At 35.0% G+C, this 22,530-nt stretch overlaps 1 protein-coding gene across 9 annotated transcripts in view; it reads right to left on the bottom strand.

Moving 5' to 3' along the window:
* Nucleotides 1-22,530, bottom strand: part of TUT4 (terminal uridylyl transferase 4) — a 129,983-nt gene that overhangs the window by 76,455 nt on the left and 30,998 nt on the right. For all 9 annotated transcript variants that reach the window (XM_043878795.1, XM_043878790.1, XM_043878798.1 and 6 more), the window contains exons 3-4: nt 17,794-17,957; nt 10,467-10,583 (exon numbers count right to left, since the gene is read on the bottom strand). In XM_043878795.1, the coding sequence (XP_043734730.1) occupies nt 10,467-10,583; nt 17,794-17,957 (281 nt within the window). The remainder of the gene's footprint in view (nt 1-10,466; nt 10,584-17,793; nt 17,958-22,530) is intronic.

Here is a 22,530-nt window from a genome sequence, read left to right as displayed (position 1 = left end):
GGATGAGTGAATAAAGAAAATGTGGCCCATACATACAACTTAACATTACTCAGCCATTAGAAAAAGAAAATCTTGTCATGTGCAACAACATGGATGGACCCTGTGGGCATACTGTTAAATGAAGTAAGTCTGACCAAGAAAGATAAATACTGTATGATCTCACTTGTATGTGGAATCTAAAAACAACAGCAACAAAAACTGAATACAGAGAACATATTGGTCCCTGCCAGAGGCAGGGATTAGTGGTTGGGGGTGAGCGAAATGAGTGAACATAGTCAAAAGGTAAAAGCTTTCAGTTATAAAATAAATCAGTCCTTAAGATTTATATATACTTCCTGGTAATTATAGTCAATAATGCAGTATTGTATATTGAAAAGTTGCTAAGCATAAATCTTAAAGTGAAGATTGAGGTGAAGTTCTCACCTCAAGAAAAAAAAAACTTATGTGTGGTAGTTGGTATTAACTAAATTTATTGTGGTGATTATTTCACAAAATATGTATCTGTTGAATCATTATGTTGTACATGTGAAACTAACATGTTGTATGTCAACCAACTCTCAGTTTAAAACTAAATCTTTAAAATAAAAGGGGGATTACTGGATTGGCCAAAAAGTTCATTCAGGTTTTTCTATACCATTTTATGCTATGGAAAATCCCAAATAAACTTTTTAGCCAACACAATACTATTTTACATTTCCACCAGCACTGTTTTAGACTTGCCATTCATTCACATCCTTGACAACACTTGGTACACTCAATCTTTCTAATTTTAGCTGTTCTTATAAGTGCAGTGATTTCCCTAATGATGAATAATGTTGAACATCTTTTCATGTGTTTGACATCTGTATGTCTTCTTTAATAAAGTGTTGGCTCAAATCTTTTGCCCATATTTTTATTTGGTTGTTTGTTTACAGTAGTTCCCCCTCATCCTTGGAGGACATGCTCCAAGGCCTTCAGTGGAAGCCTGAAACCACAGAAAGCACTGAACCCTGTAAATGCTATTATCTTCCTCTGCGTACATACCTATGATAAAGTTTTACTTATAAATTAGGTGCATTAAGAGACTACTCATATTGCCTGCTTCACTACTCTTGCACGTTGGGGCCATTATTAAGTAAAATAAGGATTACTCAAACACAAGCACTGTGATACCACCAACAGCCAATCTGATAACTAAGATGGCTACTAAGTAACTAACAGACAGGTAGCATACACTATGCAGATACCCACATCATAGGCAGGACAAAGCCAAACAAGAAATTTCATCACACTATTCAGTCAGAACCAGACATGGAACAATGGACTGGTTTAAAATTGGGAAAGGAGTTCATCAAGGCTATATATTGTCACCCTGCCTATTTAACTTATATGCAGAGTACATCATGTGAAATGCTGGGCTGGATGAAGCACAAGGTAGAATCAAGATTACTGGGAGAAATATCAGTAACTTCAGGTATGTAAATGACACCATCCTAATGGCAGAAAGTGAAGAGAAACTAAAAGAGCCTCTTGATGAAGGTGAAAGAGGATAGTGAAAAAGCTGGCTTAAAACTCAACATTAAAAAAAACTATGATCATGGCAACCAGTCCATCACTTCATGGCAAATAGATGGGGAAACAATGAAAACAGTGACAGACTTAATTTTCTTGAGATCCAAAATCACTGCAAATGACTACAGCCATGAAATTAAAAGATGCTTGCTCCTTGGAAGAAAAGCTATGACGAACCTAAGATAGAGTATTAAAAAGCAGAGACTACTATTCCAACAAAGGTCCATATAGTCAAAGTTATGATTTTTCCAGTAGTCATGTACCAATGTGAGAGTTTGGGCCATAAAGAAGGCTGAGTGCCAAAGAATTGATGCTTTTCAACTGTGGTGTTGGAGAAGACTCTTGGACACCAAGGAGATCCAACCAGTCCATCCTAAAGGAAATCAACCCTGAATATTCACTGGAAGGACTGATGATAAAGCTGAAGCTCCAATACTTTGGCCACCTGATGCAAAGAACTGACTCATTGGAAAAGACCCTGATGCTGGGAAGATTGAAGGCAGGAGAAGGGGACGACAGAGGATGATATGGCTGGATGGCATCACAGACTCAATGGACATGAGTTTGAGCAAATTCCAGGCGACAGTGAAGGACAGGGAAGCCTGGTGTGCTGCAGTCCATGGGTTGACAAAGTCAGACATGACTGAGCTGTTGAACTGAACTGAATTCAGAATGGCATGCAGTTTAAAACTGTACATTCTTTATCTGTGGAATTTTCCATTTGATATTTTCAGACATGGCTGACCAAGGGCAACTGAAACCATGGAAAGCAAAACCATGAATAAGGGGTGATTACTGTACTTATTACTGAGTTTTGGAAGTTTTTTATTTCTTCTAGATACAACTCATTTACCTGATATGATTTGTGAATATCTGTTCCCAATCTGCAGCTAGTATTGTCTGTCATTCTTTATTTTTTTTCCATTTATTTTTATTAGTTGGAGGCTAATTACAATATTGTAGTGGTTTTCGCCATACACTGACATGAATCAGCCATGGATTTACATGTGTTCCCCATCCCGATCCCCCCTCCCAGCTCCCTCCCCATCCCATCCCTCTGGGTCTTCCCAGTGCACCAGCCCTGAGCACTTGTCTCATGCATCCAACCTGGGCTGGTGATCTGTTTCACCCTTGACAGTGTACTTGTTCCAATGCTATTCTCTCAGAACATCCCACCCTCGCCTTCTCCCACAGAGTCCAAAAGTCTGTTCTGTACATCTGTGTCTCTTTTTCTGTTTTGCATATAGGGTTATCGTTACCATCTTTCTAAATTCCATATATATGTGTTAGTATGCTGTAATGTTCTTTATCTTTCTGGCTTACTTCACTCTGTATGATGGCCTCCAGTTTCATCCATCTCATTAGAACTGATTCAAATGAATGCTTTTTAATGGCTGAGTAATATTCCATGGTGTATATGTACCACAGCTTCCTTATCCATTCATCTGCTGATGGGCATCTAGGTTGCTTCCATGTCCTGGCTATTATAAACAGTGCTGTGATGAACACTGGGGTGCACATGTCTCTTTCAGATCTGGTTTCCTCGGTGTGTATGCCCAGGAGTGGGATTGCTGGGTCATATGGCAGTTCTATTTCCAGTTCTTTAAGGAATCTCCACACTGTTCTCCATAGTGGCTGTACTAGTTTGCATTCCCACTAACAGTGTAAGAAGGCTCCCTTTTCTCCACACCCTCTCTAGCATTTATTGCTTGTAGACTTTTGGATAGCAGCCATCCTGACTGGCGTGTAATGGTACCTCATTGTGGTTTTGATTTGCATTTCTCTGATAATGAGTGATGGTGAGCATCTTTTCATGTGTTTGTTAGCCATCTGTATGTCTTATTTGGAGAAATGTCTGTTTAGTTCTTTGGCCCATTTTTTGATTGGGTCATTTATTTTTCTGGAGTTGGGCTGCAGGAGTTGTTTGTATATTTTTGAGATTAATCCTTTGTCTGTTTCTTCATTTGCTATTATTTTCTCCCATTCTGAAGGCTGTCTTTTCACCTTGCTTATAGTTTCCTTTGTTGTGCAAAAGCTTTTAAGTTTCATTAGGTCCCATTTGTTTATTTTTGCTTTTATTTCCAATATTCTGGGAGGTGGGTCATAGAGGATCCTGCTGTGATTTATGTCGGAGAGTGTTTTGCCTATGTTCTCCTCTAGGAGTTTTATAGTTTCTGGTCTTACATTTAGATCTTTAATCCATTTTGAGTTTATTTTTGTGTATAGTGTTAGAAAGTGTTCTAGTTTCATTCTTTCACAAGTGGTTGACCAGTTTTCCCAGCACCACTTGTTAAAGACATTGTCTTTTTTCATTATATATTCTTGCCTCCTTTGTCGAAGATAAGGTGTCCGTAGGTACGTGGATTTATCTCTGGGCTTTCTATTCTGTTCCACTGATCTATATTTCTGTCTTTGTGCCAGTACCATACTGTCTTGATGACTGTGGCTTTGTAGTAGAGCCTGAAGTCAGGCAGATTGATTCCTCCAGTTCCCTTCTTCTTTCTCGATTGCTTTGGCTATTCGAGGTTTTTTGTATTTTCACACAAATTGTGAAATTATTTGTTCCAGTTCTGTGAAGAATACCGTTGGTAGCTTGATAGGGATTGCATTGAATCTATAGATTGCTTTGGGTAGTACACTCATTTTTACAATATTGATTCTTCCAATCCATGAACACGGTATATTTCTCCATCTATTTGTGTCCTCTTTGATTTCTTTCATCAGTGTTTTATAGTTTTCTATGTATAGGTCTTTTGTTTCTTTAGGTAGATATACTCCTAAGTATTTTATTCTTTTTGTTGCAATGGTGAATGGTATTGTTTCCTTAATTTCTCTTTCTGTTTTCTCATTGCTAGTCTATAGGAATGCAAGGGATTTCTGTGTATTAATTTTATACCCTGAAACTTTACTATATTTGCTGATTAGCTCAAGTAATTTTCTGGTAGAATCTTTAGGGTTTTCTATGTAGAGGATCATGTCATCTGCAAACAGTGAGAGTTTCACTTCTTCGTTTCCTATCTGGATTCCTTTTATTTCTTTTTCTGCTCTGATTGCTGTGGCCAAAACTTCCAAAACTATGTTGAATAGTAGTGGTGAGAGTGGGCACCCTTGTCTTGTTCCTGATTTTAGGGGAAATGCTTTCAATTTTTCACCATTGAGGATAATGTTTGCTGTGGGTCTGTCATATATAGCTTTTATTATGTTGAGGTATGTTCCTTCATTCCTGCTTTCTGGAGCGTTTTTATCATAAATGGATGTTGAATTTTGTCAAAGACTTTTTCTGCATCTATTGAAATAATCATATGGTTTTTATCTTTCAATTTGTTAATGTGGTGTATTACCTGTCATTCTTTAAATGATATCTTTCAAAGAGCAAAAGTTTTTAATTTTGAGTAAGTCCATTCATCCTTTTTTTCCTCTTTAGTATCATACCTAAGAAATTTTGCCTAATCCAAGGTCATATAGATTTTCTACCATATCTTATCCTGGAAATTTTATACTTTTAGGTTTTACATTAAGGTCTGTAAGTAAAGGTTTTACATTAAGGTCTGTATCCATCTTTATACATGGATATTTAACTATTCATATGTTTAAGGGAGTAAAATTTCTCTGCTGAATTGCCTTTAATCTCTGTTTAAAAAAAGAAAATCAGTTGTTCATACAAGTGTGCCATTTCTATTCTCACTATTCTGCTCCACTGATCTATTTGTCTACTTGATGCCAATACCACACTGCCTTATTACTGTAGTTTAAATCTGTAAAGCAGGTGTTGTTAGTCCTCCAACTTTGTTCTTTTCAAAGTTCTTTTGTATTTTCTAGGGCCTTTGCCTTCCCAGATGAATTTCAGCTTTTCTCTTCCTTCTTTTTTTGTTTTCTTTATTGAAGTATATTGATTTGCAGTGTTTCAGGTTACAACAAAGTGATTCAGTTATACATACATACATACATACATACGTAAGTACATGCAGATATATTCTTTTTCAGATTCTTTTCCATTATAGTTTATTATAAGATATTGACAATAGTTCCCTGTGCTATAAAGTAGGTCCTTGTTGCTTATCTATTTTAAATATAGCAGAGTATATTCCAGATGAATTTTAGAATCAGGCTTTCAATTCAGGATTTTGTACAGGATTGGGCTGAGTCTATAGATCAGTTTTGAAAGAAATTTAATAATATTAGTTCTTCCAACACATACACAAGGTTTTATTTCTGCATTTCTTTAGCTCTTCTTTAATTTCTCTCAGGAATGTTTTATAATTTCTGTGCATAATTTTGCATATTTTTGATGATATTGTAAATAGTTTTTTGAATTTCACTTTTGTACTGTTCATTATTAGTATGTAAAAATACAGCTGACTTTTGCATACTGAGTTTGTATTCTGCAACCCTGCTAAACTCATTAACTCTAATAACTCTTTTCTGACGTCACTGAATATTCTATATAAATAATCACATTTACCTACAAATATAGTTGTACTTCTTCTTTTCCAACTTAGCTTTCCTTTCTCTTGTCTGAATTCACTGGCTAGAACTTCAAATAAAACACTGAATAAAAGTGGTAAGAGTGAACATATCTACCTTTTTCCTCAATTTTTTTTACTGTCATAAAATATACATAACATAAAATGTACTATCTTAACCATTTTTACAAGGACAATTCAATGGAATTAAGTACATTCATTTGTTGTGCAACCATCACCATCACACATCAGCAGAATTCTTTTTATCTTGTAAAACTGAAACCTTTCCATTCCTCCATCTCCCCAGACAACCACCATTCTACTTTCTGTCTTTATGATTCTGACTACTCTACGTATCTCATATAAGTGGAATAATTACAGTATTTGTCTTTTTATGATTGGCTTATTTCAGTTAGCATTAACTTACTCAAGGTTCTTCCATGTTGTGACATATCAGAATTACCTTCCTTTTTAAGGCAGTATATTTCAATGTATGTACATGTAACATTTTATCCATTCATCTGCTGATGGACAGCTGAGTTGCTTCCATGTTTTAGCTATTGTGAATAATGCTATAAAGAACATGGTGGTACAAACATCACCTAAAGACCCTGCTTTCAATTCCTTTGAGTTTATAACTCAAAAGTGTAACTGCTGGATCATACAGTAATTCCATTTTTAACTTTTTGAGGAACTACAATACAGTTTCCCACAGCTATACCACTTTCATACCTGTCTTTTTTCTATCTTAAGGAGAAAACATTCAGTTTTTCACCATTAAGTATAATGTTAGTTGTAACCTCTTAACAGATGTTCTTTATCATGTTGTGAAAGTTCCCTTCTATTCCTAGTCTGCTGAGATCTTTTTTAATCAGGACTTTTTAAAATGCTTTTTCAGCATCTACTAAGATGATCATATATTTTTCTTTTTCTGTTTGTTAATGTGATGAATTACAGTGATTCATTTTCTAATGTTAAACCAAAAATGCACTCCTGGAATAAATTCCTATTTGGTCATTTTGTATTTCCTCCTTTAAACATTGTTGGATTCAATTTTCTAAAATAATGTTCAGAATTTTTGCAATTATTCTAATGAGGGATATTGATCTGAAGTTTTCTTTCATTGTAATATCCTCTTCTGGTTCCTGTACTAGAGTAATATGGTCCTTATAGACTGGGTTGGGAAGCATTCCTCCTCAATGTTCTGAAGAGTTTATGAAGAAATGGTACAAATATCAATTATCCAAGAGCTCAAGGATGCTCTTTTCTTTTTTCCAAGTTCTTTTTTCTTTGTTTGATTACTTACTTCCATTCCTATATCTTTAAGTTCACCAACCACTTCTTTTGCAATGTCTCATCTGCCATCCTACATACTGTATTTTTCAACTTAGACATTATAGTTTTCATTTCTGTAAGTTCAATTTGAATCATTTTTATATCTTCCATGTCTCTATTTTTAGGAACATCAAGAGTAGTTATATTAACTGTTTTAATGATCAGTTCTACCAATTCTACTGTGTCAGTTCAAGGTCGCTTTTGATCGACTGACCTTTCTTCTCTTCACGATTTCTATCTTCCTGCTGCCTTGTACACCAGATAATTTTGGACTGAATGGCAGACAACATGAACTTTCAGGGGATGATGGACATTTTGTATTCCTAAAAATATTCTCAAGCTTTTTTCTATAATGACATGAAATACTTGAAAACAGGTTATTTTTTGGTGTCTTACCTTCAAAATTTTTTAGTTGGCAACAGATTTAGCTTAGGGTTAAAGATTCCCCACTATTGAAATAAAGTCTTTCTGATTACTCTACCCAACTTCCCACAGAGTATGAGGTTTTTCTTTTTGCTTTTCCATTCAAAAAAATATATATTTATTTATTTATCCAGCTACACTAGGCCTTTTTAAAATTTTTATTTTCTTATTATTTATTTTTGGCTGTGCTGGGACTTCATTGCTGCACACAGGCTTCCTCTAGCTGCAGAGAGCAGTGGCTACTCTTACTTGTAGTGTGCAGGCTTCTCTTGTTGTAGCGCACGAGCTCTAGGCATGTAAGCTTCAGTAATTGCAGCCCGCATGTTCAGTCATTGTGGCTCACTGCCTTAGCTGATCCACAGCATGTGAAATCCTCTGCGACCAGGGATCAAACTCATGTCCTCTGCAGTAGCAGGTGGATTCTCATCTGCTATATCACCAGAGAAGTCCAAGAAGGCTTTATTTTAAAGCAAGATTCTGTTCATATTATCAAGAAAGTTTTACTTTGGAGAAGACCCTAGTAGCAGTCTGCATATCATTTTAGATTTCATGTGAAGCTGTTATATATACGGGTAAAAATACAACTCTTCCTTTCGAGATTTTTCTTATTCACGGATTAGCTATTTGAGTTTGGGGTTTACCTTATTTTAATACATTCACTGTGTGCGCTGGGTCTTAGTTTGGGCACACAGGATCTTCCATTTTCATTTCAGCATGTGGTATCTTTGTTGCAGCATGTAGGATCTTTAGTTGTGGCATACAGGACCTAGATCCCTGACCAGGGACTAAACCTAGCTCCCCTGCATTGGAAGTGCTGAATCTTAACTACTGGACCACCAGGGAAGTCTCATGATGTTTTTCAATCTGGAAGATACTATTCGCGGCTTTGGAGGTGCACCAAGCACTATTCTAATCCTTTCAGATGGTTCTTACCCTGACTTCAGGCAGCTTTCTCACATCCGTGCACCAATCAGTATTGCACTAGATATTCTGACGGAACTGTTCATAGATCTTTGAGTTTCTGCCTGTATAGCTTTCTTTTTGTTTTTCTGTCCTACAAACTCTAGCCATACTGTACTACCTGAAGAAAAGTTCATCTTCTCATCTCTGGGAGCCCGTTGCATTCTGATCCCTATAGAACAATCTGAAAACTCTCTCAAATTGGAGTAATCATTGAGCTCATTTGTTTTCACTGTCAAGTCCTTCATTGCCTAAAGAAAAAAAATTATTAGTAATAGTTGTTTTTTTGTTTTGTTTTGTTGCTTACTTCAAGAAGGTAAATCCAGTCCCTACTACTCCAACTTCACTAAAAGTTCAGGATAGCTGATTTTAAGGTTGGTTTGGTTTTTTTTTTTTAACTATTCTGAAATTTCTCTATAATGTATATAATGTGTAATGACTTTCTTTTAAAGTTTGTTGGGAACTCCCTGAGCTTCCTGCAACTAGTGATCAGCATCTTCCAACATTTCTTGAAATTTCTCAGTTACTATCTCTTAAACTACCACTTTGTCTCTATTAACTCTTCTAAAATGCTAATTGAATAAAAATAGGCTGATAAAATTTGAGTGATTTCTTTTCCTTCTAAGTTGCTGAATTTTTTTTAATGCATTTTTCTTCCAATAGAAGTGTACTGATCACCAACTATGCGTCAGATACTGTACTTAGGAATGACGAAAAATAAATAAATAAGAAATTAAATCTGTCCTTGAAAATATTTACATACTGAAGTCTGCAAGAGGAGAGAAGCACAGATATTTATAATACATAAGTATAAGGTTTTCTGATCAAGTCACTATGGGAACACAAAGAAAGTATCTGTAACACAGACTTGCTGGAAAGGTCAAGTAAAAGAGTATTTCTCAGAGAGGATATCTTAGAGATAAGTAAGAAGTTATACAGAATTAATATTACAATTTTGAAAAGAAAAAAATTAAATAGCTAATATACTAATGGATTTAAAAAAGAAAACATTCTAATAAGTGATCACATATGAATTCCCAAAGTCTAAACCTTATCAGGCCCTACATACTTCTCTAGCTTCATCTCATACCACTTTTCCCTTAGCTCTCTTGCTCCAGTCATACTAGACTCTTTCAGTTACTCATATGTCATGTCCTCTCACAATTTAGAGACCTTTATTCATGTTGCTTATTTGTGTAAAATGCTCTCATCTCACCCCTCTATGCCACTTAGCTTTCTGCCTTTTAAACCTCTAATTCAAGGTTCAACAACTCAAATGTCATTTTTTTAAAGAAATCATCCCTCCCTTACATTAAGTAAAATATCCTTTGTACACTTCCTTAGTATCACAATTCCCCCTTTAATGAAACTCATCATACTTAAAATCCTTATTCATTGTATGCTTTCACCAATACTTTAGAAACTCAGGGCAAGAACCATGACTATCTTATTTACCACTCCACAGAGGTAACTCAATAAAAATCAGTTGGACTGACTGTACCTGGCTTTTAAGCTTAGGAATCACAACATACTTTAGGATGAGCAAACTGGTCACTGAGAAGGTTCCCCTCCTGACCATCTAACAGAAGGAGGGCAATCACAGCTTTCAACACTATCATATCAGTTACTACTATAAGAATGGACAAACACTTGGTTTTTAGTTTCATTAATAAAAATATTTCATATAGTTTTATCATTCAATAAATAAATAAAATATTTTCTAAAAAGACTTACCAAAATGTTTTTCTTATGTCGTTTCTCTTTTATATGTTTATGAGCTCCCTGGATGTTTTCAATGTGAATTAAGCAAAGTTTGCATAGATATCGGCAATTGGTATATTCTGGTGAGCGCTAAAAAAAAAGTTAAAAACACATTTCTTCAGAAAACAGAAACAGTAAAAATTTTTACTGTATGTTAATACAACAACTATGTAAATATATGAGGCAAAAATAAGCAGTGAAGTAATACTTTTTAATAAACAATTCAATACTCATACACTCAAGAGGTAGGTGTCCTTTTAAAGTAGTCATCATAGGAGATAATATACTAATTTCAAACAATATCATGATAGTCCTAAATATGTTTGATATTCATCTAGTATAGTCTTTAGAATTCACTGTAAGATAAGAAAGGCAGTATTATTATTTAGTGTTATTCCAACACTGCCAAAAATTGGTTTCAAAATTTCAGTCTTTTTGATTCCTATAAAAAATAAAATCTACTCTCAAATTGGGGATTTCAAAAGAATCTACAAATATGGGGCTTCCCTGGTGGCTCAGTGGTAAAGAATCAGCCTGCCAATGCAGGAGATGCAGGTTTGATTCCAGAATCAGGAAGATCCCCTGGAGAAGGAAATAGCAACACACTCCAGTATTCTTGCCTGGGAAAATCCCAACGACAGAGGAGCCTTGCAGGCTTCAGTCTATGGGGTCACAAAAGAGTCGGACACAACTTAGTGACTAAACAAACAAATACTATAAATACAGAAGACAACTCCAAAAGATGAGTTGTGAAAACACTCTAATCAATTACAATCACATGGGAATAAATGGATAACCTCTTGAAGTAACTATTCTGAAAGGAAAAATAATTACAACACATGGAAAGTAGCAGTCACAATACTTAAACTATACTTTATACACGCATTCTTGAAATAATAGTTAAAAATTTCAAAGTGCCTGTTATATGCTAGGCACTATGCTAGATATTTGACATAAAATTTATCATTTTAACTCCCCTAATAATCCTATTACATTGGTATTATCTTCATTTTATACACCTGGGGGGAAAAAGTTCACAGAGCTTGTAACTTTTACAAGGATACAACAGTATTACAAGGTAGACACTGATTTAACTTCATGTACATCTGAATCCAAAGCCAAGAGGAAATCCAAAGACCCTAAGGTGATACAATAAAAAATTACCAAAACACAATGAATCTATGTTGAATTTTAAAGCACTGTTTCCAGTTCCTTACAGTGAAATTGCAGCAATACTTAATTTTTACCTCATACTGACCTTCAATAGGCTGCAACTCCTGACAAAAAGATTCTCTTACTTCAGAATATATCACAATTTCCTTTAAATAGGAAACCTGCCCCAAATTTAGCAACAGTCCTGCCACAGATCAAAAATAAACATAGCTTTCATTTATAGAGCATCCATTATTAACCTTACAATACCCCTATGAGGAATTCCTCATTTTACTGGCAAAGCAACTAAATCCCTAGAATTAAGAAATTTGCCCACGGCAATAAGCAAGTAAGAAAAATAAGTTCAATCTAGTCATTTCTTTACTTTAAAATTACTTCAAATCTGTCCTTATTGGGGAATGAATTAAGCCCTCACAGACTTCTCTTAGTTTCCGACCGTAACTACTTCTTAATTCACCAAATATTTTCTGAACTCACACTATATGTCAAATATTCTCTAGAAGCTTAAGATAATAATATAAGCAAAATAGATGAAAATTCTTGTCCTCATAAGTTTACATTCTAGAATAGAAAGACAGGTAATAAACAAATGCACAAATTAAAAAAATAGGAATTTAAGGGAGGTATCTTCCTTTTAAAAATAGAATCATCATTTACTGATAAAAATGACTTAAAGGAAGTGAAGGACTGAGTTGTATGGAAGTATGAAGACATTTCAAGTGAAGACAAATGTGAATGCTAAGACCCTGAGGCAGGAATGTGCTTAATTTGTTTGAGAAACTGCAAAAAAAAAAAAAAGTTACTATGACTGAAGAGAGAGGTAATAGAAGTCAGATCACAAGGCCCCTTATAAGGACTCTAAGTTTTATTCTAAGTGTGAGGGGAAGGTACTGAAGACTTCTGAGCAGAGAATTATAAGATCTTATTTAATTTTACAGGGATCACTTGCCTTCTTTATGACGAAAAGAAACAAAAAGAACTTATTGCCATTATAAGCACACTGCAATAATCCAGATGACACTGACTTGGTTCAAGCTAAGAATTGTGGAAGTGGCAAGAAGGGCTGAACTGAGGAGTTGAAAGCATAAATACAAAATACCTAAAGCCATGAATATTGATGATGTCACTAAGGAAATCATATGCCCACTTATCAGACAACTTTTTCAAATGTAAAATGTGAGCAGACAAGGACATGTCTGGAATCTTTCAGTAAGAAAAGCTTGGTATAACACTGAATGGGGAGACAAAGGGCCTGAAATGACATCTCAACTGATCCTGGATAAATTTCTAACACTTAAACCTGCTTCTATGTCCGTAAAAATGAAGTAATAAAAAATTGCCCCATTTGGTAAAATAACTCATTTCTACAAGTAGCTAATCTTTATTTAGTACTTAGCATACACCTGGCACTGCACCAAGAACTTTACCTCTACTATCTAATTGTCTCAGCCCAATAAGCAAATTTCTATCAACTCCATTTTAATGATAAACTGAGGTTTAAAGCTAAATAACTTCCCAATTCTAACCACTTACTTAATCAGTAAGTGGCAGAACTAAGACCCAGTGACTCCAAAACCCATTTATTTAACCAGGAAGCTAACTATCTCTAATTACTAACCAACTACTATGTACAAGGTACTGTATTAAGCATAACAGTAAATAAGACAAAAATGTCCTCATCATCATGAAGCTTCTAGTTTCACAGAAGGGACACATGAAAAATACAATGTTTAAAAATTTCTTTATTACTGTTATAATATTTTATTTTACCATTAACAAACACATTGTTAAGTTTACGTAGACCAGTTAGAATAAAGATTTGTGTCCTGAACAATCAATGGATCAAACAAAAAATTAAGGGAAATAAAAAAGTTTCTTGAGACAAAATTGGAAAAATAACATACCAGAACCTGTGGGATACAGGAAGAGCAGCTCTAACAGGAAAGTTCATAGCAATAAATGTCTACATTAAGAAGCAAAGAAAATGGAAGTGAAAGTTGCTCAATTGCGTCTGACTCTTTACAACCCCATGGACTATACAGTTCATGGAATTCTCCAGGCCGGAATATTGGAGTGGGTTGCCTTTCCCTTCTTCAGGGGATCTTCCCAACCCAAGGATGGAACCCAGGTCTCCCGCATTGCAAGCAGACTCTTTACCAGCTGAAACACAAGGGAAGCCCAAGAATACTAGAGTGAGTAGCCTATCCCTTCTCCAGCAGATCTTCCCAGCCCAGGAATCAAATCAGCCATAAAAAACATGAGAAAATCCTACCATTTGCAACAACATGGATGGACCTTGAAGGCATTATGCTAAGTAAAATAAATGAGATAGAGTAAGATTAATACTCTATGATCTCACTTTTGTATGGAATCATTTTTTTAAAATCCCTCAAAGAAAAAGAGATCAGACTTCTGATTACCAGAGGCGGAGGGGAGAAGATGGGAATACTGTAGAAGTGTGGATAAAAAGTACCAACTTCCAGTTATAAGATAAGTAAGCTTCAGGAATATAATGAGCACTGCTGTTATGATATATAAAAAAGTTGCTGAGAGTAAATCCTAAAAGTTCTCATCAAAGAATATTTATTACTTTTTTCTTTTCTTTTTATTGCATCTATATGAGGAGATGTTAGCTAAACCTACTGTGGTAATTATTTCAATCCATGTAAATCAAATCATCATGCTATATACCTTAAATTTATACAGTCAATGTATGTCAATTACTTCTCAATAAAACTGGAAAAAATAAAAGCTGTAATTTTAAATAAAAAAAAAAGATTCCTGGGCATGGAGAGTCTAAGTATTTCCCAGTCAGCATTTAACACTTACTATCAGGTGGCAGAGTCATAAAGAATCCACCTGTCAATGCAAGAGACACAAGAGACTGGATTTGATCCCTGAGTGGGGAAGATTCCCCTGGAGTAAGAAATGGCAACCCACTCCAGTATTCTTGCCTGGAAAATTCCATGGACAGAGTCTAGTGGGCTACAGTCCGTGGGGTCACAAAGAGTTGGACACGACTGAGCATGCATACACATATGGGGAAATTCACTCTTTTGATCTACATTGATCCCCAACCTTTCTGGAACCAGAGATGGGTTTCATGGAAGGTAAGCTTTCCACAGATAGGGCAGGATGGTTTTGGGATGATTCAAGCACATTACATATATTGTTCACTTTATTTCTATTACTATTGTATCATCTTCACCTCAGATCATCACGTATTAGATCTTGGAGGTTGGGGACCCCGATCTAACAGTTTGGGTTTATTCCTTCTTGCTACAGTTTAAAAAGTCTACATCTTTACTCTTCAATTAGATAATACATAAGGAAACTGTGAACCAAATATCTGATGCAATCAAAAGCAAGCTGGTAAGAATATTCTTAATGAGTATTTAAAATTGGTAAAGAAAAGTTTTATTTAAGAATATAATGGATTGAAAACAAGAGGTTTTGGAGGGCATGAAAACCAAAAAGGTGTCAGAAAAAGAAGAGTTTATAGACATCTATGATGGTACTGGCACGCTGATTTTACATCATTACTATTTAAATTCAACAACAATATGTTTTACATGCTTTCAAGATTTCTTTCACCTCAGGACCTTCTTTCCTACTACTATCAAATATCTATTCCAACCTACTTCTTCCTTTTCCCAACAAGTAACTTTTCCTACTCATGTACTACACATTTTCACATCTAGTCCCCTGCTTATATTTCTTGAAAACACATTTCACCTTTCCTTTATACACGTCATACAACTTACCTACACCACTATTCTCCAACCCACCTACTCACCTCCTAGCCATTTCTGCAAACTCAGTTCCAATGTCACTTTCTCATAAAGCATTCCCAAATTTATGCCTCTACACCCCAACTCAAGTTGGGATCCCATTTTCAAACAATATTGTTACTATCATTATTATTTGCTTACATGTCTTTCTCTAAAAGAAACCCTAGAAAAGCAGTATAATGAAGCCATGTATGCCCCAATTCTAACTTTTTATCACCAGATCATAGCACACAAGTACTCAGTATTTATCCTGATAATGCACAGATCCAGACTAATTCCAGACTTAGGAAAGAGAAAGTGAGAGGAAAGACAGAACTTTGTAAAAGAGCAAATTGAAAAAAAGACTTCCATCTAACTAGGATTGTGTGAAACTATGTAAGCCAAACTCTTTCCTATTTCACATACTCTTTCATATTCCTTCCTACTTTCACAGGACAACTACTTTGTCATAAGTTTTACTAATGACTCAGGATTGCCTTCTTCAATTTAGATGTGACCTTTTTTCTAAGTTATAAAAAATCACATCATTTCTTTCTTTATCAGAAATGATGACCTATTTATTATATTAGGTTGGTGCAAAAGTCTGCATTGTTGAAATGTGCCATTTGACATTGGAATGCATTCTTAAATAAATGTTATGTTATACATCATTTGAATGCCCATTTCTTGCTTGTTTTTTGCTAATGAATTATTACCTGCTATTTATGTTATATGTATTTTAGACTACAGAAATGATATAGACAAAAAGTAAATTCCAGTGATTTTCTTGTGAGTTAAAAATGAGTTATAAAGCAGCAGAGACAACTCACAACATCAACAACGCATTTGGCCAGGAACTGCTAATGAAGGTTTAGTGCGGTGGTGGCTCGAGAAGTTTTGTAAAGGGAATGGGAGCCTTGAAGATGAGGAGCATAATGGCTGGCCATCGGAAGGTGACAATGACCAACTGAGAGGATCGTCAAAGCCGATCCTCTGTAACTACAAGAGAAGTTGATGAGTGATGAAAGAAGACGTGATGCAAAGTGGATTTTACACAACTAGCAATGACCAGCTCAGTGGCTGGACTGAGAAGAAGCTCCAAAGCACTTCCCAAGTCAAACTTGCACCAAAAAAGGTCACGGTTACTGGTGGTCTGCTGCCAGTCTGATCCACTAAAGTGTTCTGAATCCTGGAGAAACCATTACAGGGAAAATGCTTCCACAGGATGCAGAAAATGCTTTCCAAGAGTTCGTTGAATCAAGCATGGATTTTTATGCTACAAGAATAAACAAACTTATTTCTCATTGGCAAAAATGTGTTGATTATAATGGTTCCTATTTTGATTAATAAAGATGTGTCTGAGCCTAGTTATAATGATTTAAAATTCAGGGTCTAAAACCATACTTACTTTTGCACCAACCTAATATTTCCCTGTATGCATATTCACAAATATCCCAAGTATCTATTTAAGAACAAAATGATTTATGGTTCTTTCCTTCAACATCTAGCAGTGTTTTTATTGTTAAGGCTGGGAATGTGTGTTTCTAGGTCAGGAAATTAATATAAGTACTTAGGAACAAGATACTGATGGCTAGAACAGTTCCTAATACATAGAAGATACTCAGTAAATAAAGGAGAAAAGAAAAAGAGAAAACCTAGGGGGAAAGGAGAAAGTTTAGTATATCCCATAGTATTTACTATTTTATTTGGCACTCCAAACAGACTGTTAACTTCTAATGGGCAGAAACTGTGCCATATTCACCAATATATCCCCAGTGTTTAGCACAGTATCTAGAACGTAACAAGCTCTCCATATCTATTTGCTAAATGAATAAATTAGGGGTCAGCACACTTTTTTAAAAGGACAAAGTAATATTTCAGTAAATATTTTATGCTTTTGGTAAAGAGTAGATATTTTATGCATAGTGATCCAAATACTCTACAGCAAGTATTCAAAACTCAACTCTGCCACAGGAGCAAGAAAGCAGCCATAGACAATAAGGATGACATGGCTATGTTCCAATAAAACTGTTTATAAAAACATGAGGTATTTTACCACAATTTTAGAAAACAAAAACAAGGTGATAGGCCATAGTTTGTCAAGCCCTGGGATGAAAGAATAAAGTCAAAAAAAAAAAAAACAAAAAAAAAAAAAAAAAAAATAAAGTCAAGACTCACAGATGAAAGGATTTGCTGAACAAACGGAGCGAAAGACAGGGAGAAAAGAAGAAAAGAAAGAGGGAAGGAAGGGAAAATGAGTGATATCTCTGCCTAAGGAACACTGTAAGAAAAATAAAAAGAGCTGTACTTGGTTGAACATGCATTTTCCTCCAAATAACTAAAACAACATGGTATACTTTTTCAAGTCGAAAGATGTGATCTCTTTCTAAGCGTTCTTCTGCTTGTTTCAAGCCTAGCCTCTGCTCAGGTGTCAATGTAGATTCATCTATCACAGTGGCATTTTCTAAATAGTCCATCTCTGAAGAATTTTCTTTATTAGATTCATCACTCTTCATTTTACCTAGAAAAGGAAGCAATCACTTAGTTACCATCAACAGAATTGGTAAATTAAAAAATTTTTAATGAAAAACAGACATTCAATGTATACACATACAGAAAAAATATTTTTCCTTGCTAGTGCAAATTGGTATACCTACTTAAAATATTAAGTAAAAGATATACATGGTATCAAAATTCACACACAAAAAACTATTTCATGGGTCAAATGCCTATCTTCTTCTGACCTACCTATATCAGAAAAGACAACTATGACTAAGACTTACTATACAAGGCTAATATAACATACTATCTTGCAGAATCTCCAAAGTAAATATGACATAAAGCTACTTTAAATCCCAAAGGTGACTCACTGAAATGAAGTTACTTCAGTGACTTTATCACTATAAAGTAGGAGCTAAAAGAACATATATACTCCAGACCACAAATCCACAAATCTATGAGGGTCCTTCTTCTTTGCTTTCACTGAACTCTATAGATATTTCAACCATATCAGTATTTTTTCTTTGTTTCTCCTAGCTAGATTGCAATCTCTTTAAAGCACAGACTATGTGCTTTCAATCCATGCATTTCCAGCGCCTGTCAATATACACTTGGAATATAGCAAGTTCCAACATGCAATAATGCAAGCTCCACCAGTGTGATTTTTTAAAATACAAACTGAATCATGTAACTCTCATGCTTAAAATACCTAATGGGCTCTCATAAAGTTCAGAATAAAGTTTTAAATTCTCTAACACACAACACACAGTATTTGTCCTCTTGCAGGCAGTCAACAGTTTAAATACAATAATTCCAAGTTGTGCAAACGCTATAAAGGAAAAAAGACAAGTAACTGAGAAGGAGATAAACTTTCAGGGAAGGCTTCTCTGAGATTTTAAGCCAAGACCTCAAAAACAGAGTTGGGGTTCCCCTGATGGTCCAGTGGTTAAGACTTCACCTTCCAATGCAGGGGATATGGGTGCAATCCCTGGTTGGGGAAGTAAGATCCCACATGCCTCATGGCCAAAAAGCCAAAACATAAAACAGAAGCAATACTGTAACAAATTCAATAAAGACTTAAAGTGGAAAATAAAAATTTTTAATTTTTTAAAAAAGAGCTAAGTAGTCTATATCTCCAACCTTATATCCTGCCCTAACACTTTTCACTTCATTCATAACAAATGTGTTACAATGGATCACTGCGGCTCCAAGGATCAATGCCTTTACATGTTCTGTTTCCTCTAGTATCAAGGCCCATCACACTTCAACTAGTACTGTTTACCTTTCCTGCAAAATTCAGTTTAAGCATCACCTGTTTCAGAAGATAGTCTGATATTTATATTCTCCGAGCACTCTCTATTATCTCACATTTTCACAGTAATGTAATTTGTATTCATTTATCTACATGTTACATTAGATAATGAATTCCTTGATGCTAATGACCAGGTTTTATTCACTTTCATACCTTCAGATTTTAATACAATGCCTATACCAGAGATGACAATAAGTGTGTTAAATAAATTGACTTGGACAAATCTAATATTACTTCTAAAAGTAAATGCTCATAGATAATCAATAAACCTCTCCTCGCTGCCCTCAAAAGCCACTCTACATGCCATCTACAAGAACTCTGAAAGTCGGTTCTTTCTTTCGATAGCACTAATTTTCTGAACAAAAACAGTGTACCTCTGGAGGTGATGTGTCTCCTAGCACAAGGGCCCAACTGGAATATTACTTAGCAATGAAAAAGAACGATATACCAATACCTACTACAACATGGGTGAATCTTAAAATACACTAAGTGAAAGAAGCCAAACACAAAAGGCCACATGCTTCATGATCTCGTTCATATAAAAGAGGCAACCTACAGAGACAGAAACTAAATCAGTGGTTGGCAGTACCTGGGAGGACAGGATAATGAGTAGTGACTGCTAATGGGTATGGAATTTCTTTTAGAGGTGGTGAAAATATTCAAGATTTAGACAGTGGGCCTCTGGAGTGCTGCGATTCATGGGGTCGCAAAGAGTCGGATACGCCTGAGCGACTGAACTGAACTGAACTGAATGTCTACACAATTTTATAAATACACTAAAAAACACTAAAGTGTATATTTTTAAATGGCAAATGTTATGGTGTATGAATTGTATCTCAAAACATAAAAAGGTAAATGGGAGAAACTTTAAATATGACAGATGATAACAAGAACTTTGGAGAAAAAACGGTACAAGGAATAAGGAATGCCACAAGTAGAGGTAAGGGTTATAAATTTTAGATAAGCAACCCAGCAAAAGGCTCAATGAGAAGGTGAAGGAGGTAAGACAGCTAGCCATGTGGCCATCTGGAAGAAGAGTGTTCCAGGCAAAGAAAAAGCAAATACAAAACACATCAGGTGACCACTTGCCTTCACATTTGAGGAACTGCAAGGAAATCATGCTGTTGGAACAGAGAAAAAGGATAAGAAGTAGATAAATGAGAGCAGAGAAGCAGGGGGGAGGGTCGAAAATCACAAGGTCACAGCAAGGACACTAGCTTTTACTCTGATATATTGAAAACCACTGAAACATTCTGAATAGCAGTAACACAATCTGAATAATTTTAACAGGATCATTCTGGCTGCTATGTTGAAAACATAAGGAAGGGTGGTATAAGTGAAAAGTAAAAAGATGAGTTACTAAGAAGTTCTGCTGTCCAAAAGCATGATCCTGACCACCATCAGCAAAAGTTTCATTCAGGGGCTTGTTAGAAATCCAGCATCATCAGACTCTTAACTTTCTAAATAAAACAATCCCAGAGAATGGAGCCCAAGAACCTGAATTTTAATACACTTCCCAGGCGATTCCTACACACATTAAAGTTTGAGAGAAGCTCAGATCTAGAATACACTCCCTTCAAATATTTACCAGGCGCACTCTCTCACCTCTTAACTTCAAATATTTGCTCTAATGTCACCTTCTCAGTGACAATTTAAATGTGAAACATCACCACCAGACACAGCAGCATCATTCTTTCATTCTTTACAACCTTTCCTGTTTTATTTATAATATTTATCACCATCTAACTTATTACATACTTCTGTTACTTACTATGTTTGTCATCTATTTCCTCCCACTAGAATATTAACTCCATAAGTGTAGTATTACCTGTTTTGTTCACTGTTATACTCTCAGCGACTAGATCAGTAACTGGCACATAGCAGATATCACTCAAAATATTTTTTTAATTTATGAATGGCAAAAGGAGAAATTGTGGGAGCCAAAATTGGACCTAATGAAAATTAATTCACTAATCAGGTAGGCCTGAGATTAATCAAAAGTCTATAAACTATGTTAAGTCCAAACAGACAATGACCTAGACAAAGAGATTTTATTCTATTTAATTTACAAAGGGGAAGTCTATGTAAAAAGTTAATTTACAAAATAGAAAAAAAAAGTGCTACATAATTCTGTATCAACAGGACTTCAACGCCAATATTATACATATTGAAGAGAATTCTTTAAAATAAGCCCTTATTTATGAAATGATTACTATAACTCATTCTCATTACTTTGTTAAAACAAGTTTCTCAAAAGGACCTCTACTCAGTCTACTATCTTCCTGAAGCTAGTTTAACTCGTTCTCCACGTTAACAAATAACAAAACTGCACTTCATTGGAGAAATAATAATAACAAAGGATATTCACTGCAATCGTGCCTACTACTGTGTCAGGGACTACATGAAACATTCTATGAATTATTTCACTTAACCTTTGTAACAAAGGCAGCAACATCTCCACTTTTTAAAAAAAGTGAGGAAACTGAAGATATGTTGTAAAGGATGGGCAGCTTATCCAAGATCACAAAGCTCTTAAGTGAGGAAGATAAGATTCAAAACCTATGAAATTTTACTCCAGAGCTCACTAGCTTAACTACCTCACTCTGTCACTTTGTCACCTTTAAAAAAAAAATCTTTAAATCATAGCTTTAACTAATTAAAGTGATCAGACCCTTGTAAGTGATCTCATACACCAGTATTTCCCAACTTTAGTCACATACTATCATGTTTAGATTTGCCATATCCAAAAACTTTCAGTACTATTATTTATTTGATATTGTCTTTGACTTACTTTTGAGGGTCTTGTCCTAAGCCATATCTATGAAAGTATTAATATTGTTTCTTACATACAGGTACCTCTACTAAATTAAAAAAAAAAAAAAGGTCTGTCAATAAACCATTATCTATGTACACTAGAAACAAAAAGAAGCTATTTCTGAACGTTTATTAGCATTTCTCAACGAGTGGTAAATAATGACTTAAAAATAGCTTTTTCTATTTATACATCAAGAAAAGGTTTTATTCTTTTAGCCACAGAAACATCAGGAAAAAAGACTGCCAGCGAAAATTCATTAATTTCAACAAAATTAAGATTACTCAAGAGACATGGACAATATTTATAAGAAATTAATTAAAGCAAATATCAAGATCCTATTAGAAAATTAATTTTACACTGATAGTTCTCAAGTAAACTGCAACAGTGTCATAACACGTCTCTGCTTCCAGTTTTGTTCCTGTCAAAGAATTTGCTGCACTGTATCCCAAAAAATATACACACACACAT

The sequence above is a fragment of the Cervus elaphus genome, chromosome 20 (genome assembly GCF_910594005.1).
Source record: "Cervus elaphus chromosome 20, mCerEla1.1, whole genome shotgun sequence".
Lineage (NCBI taxonomy): Eukaryota > Metazoa > Chordata > Mammalia > Artiodactyla > Cervidae > Cervus > Cervus elaphus.
This window is presented reverse-complemented; position numbering and strand designations above follow the sequence as displayed.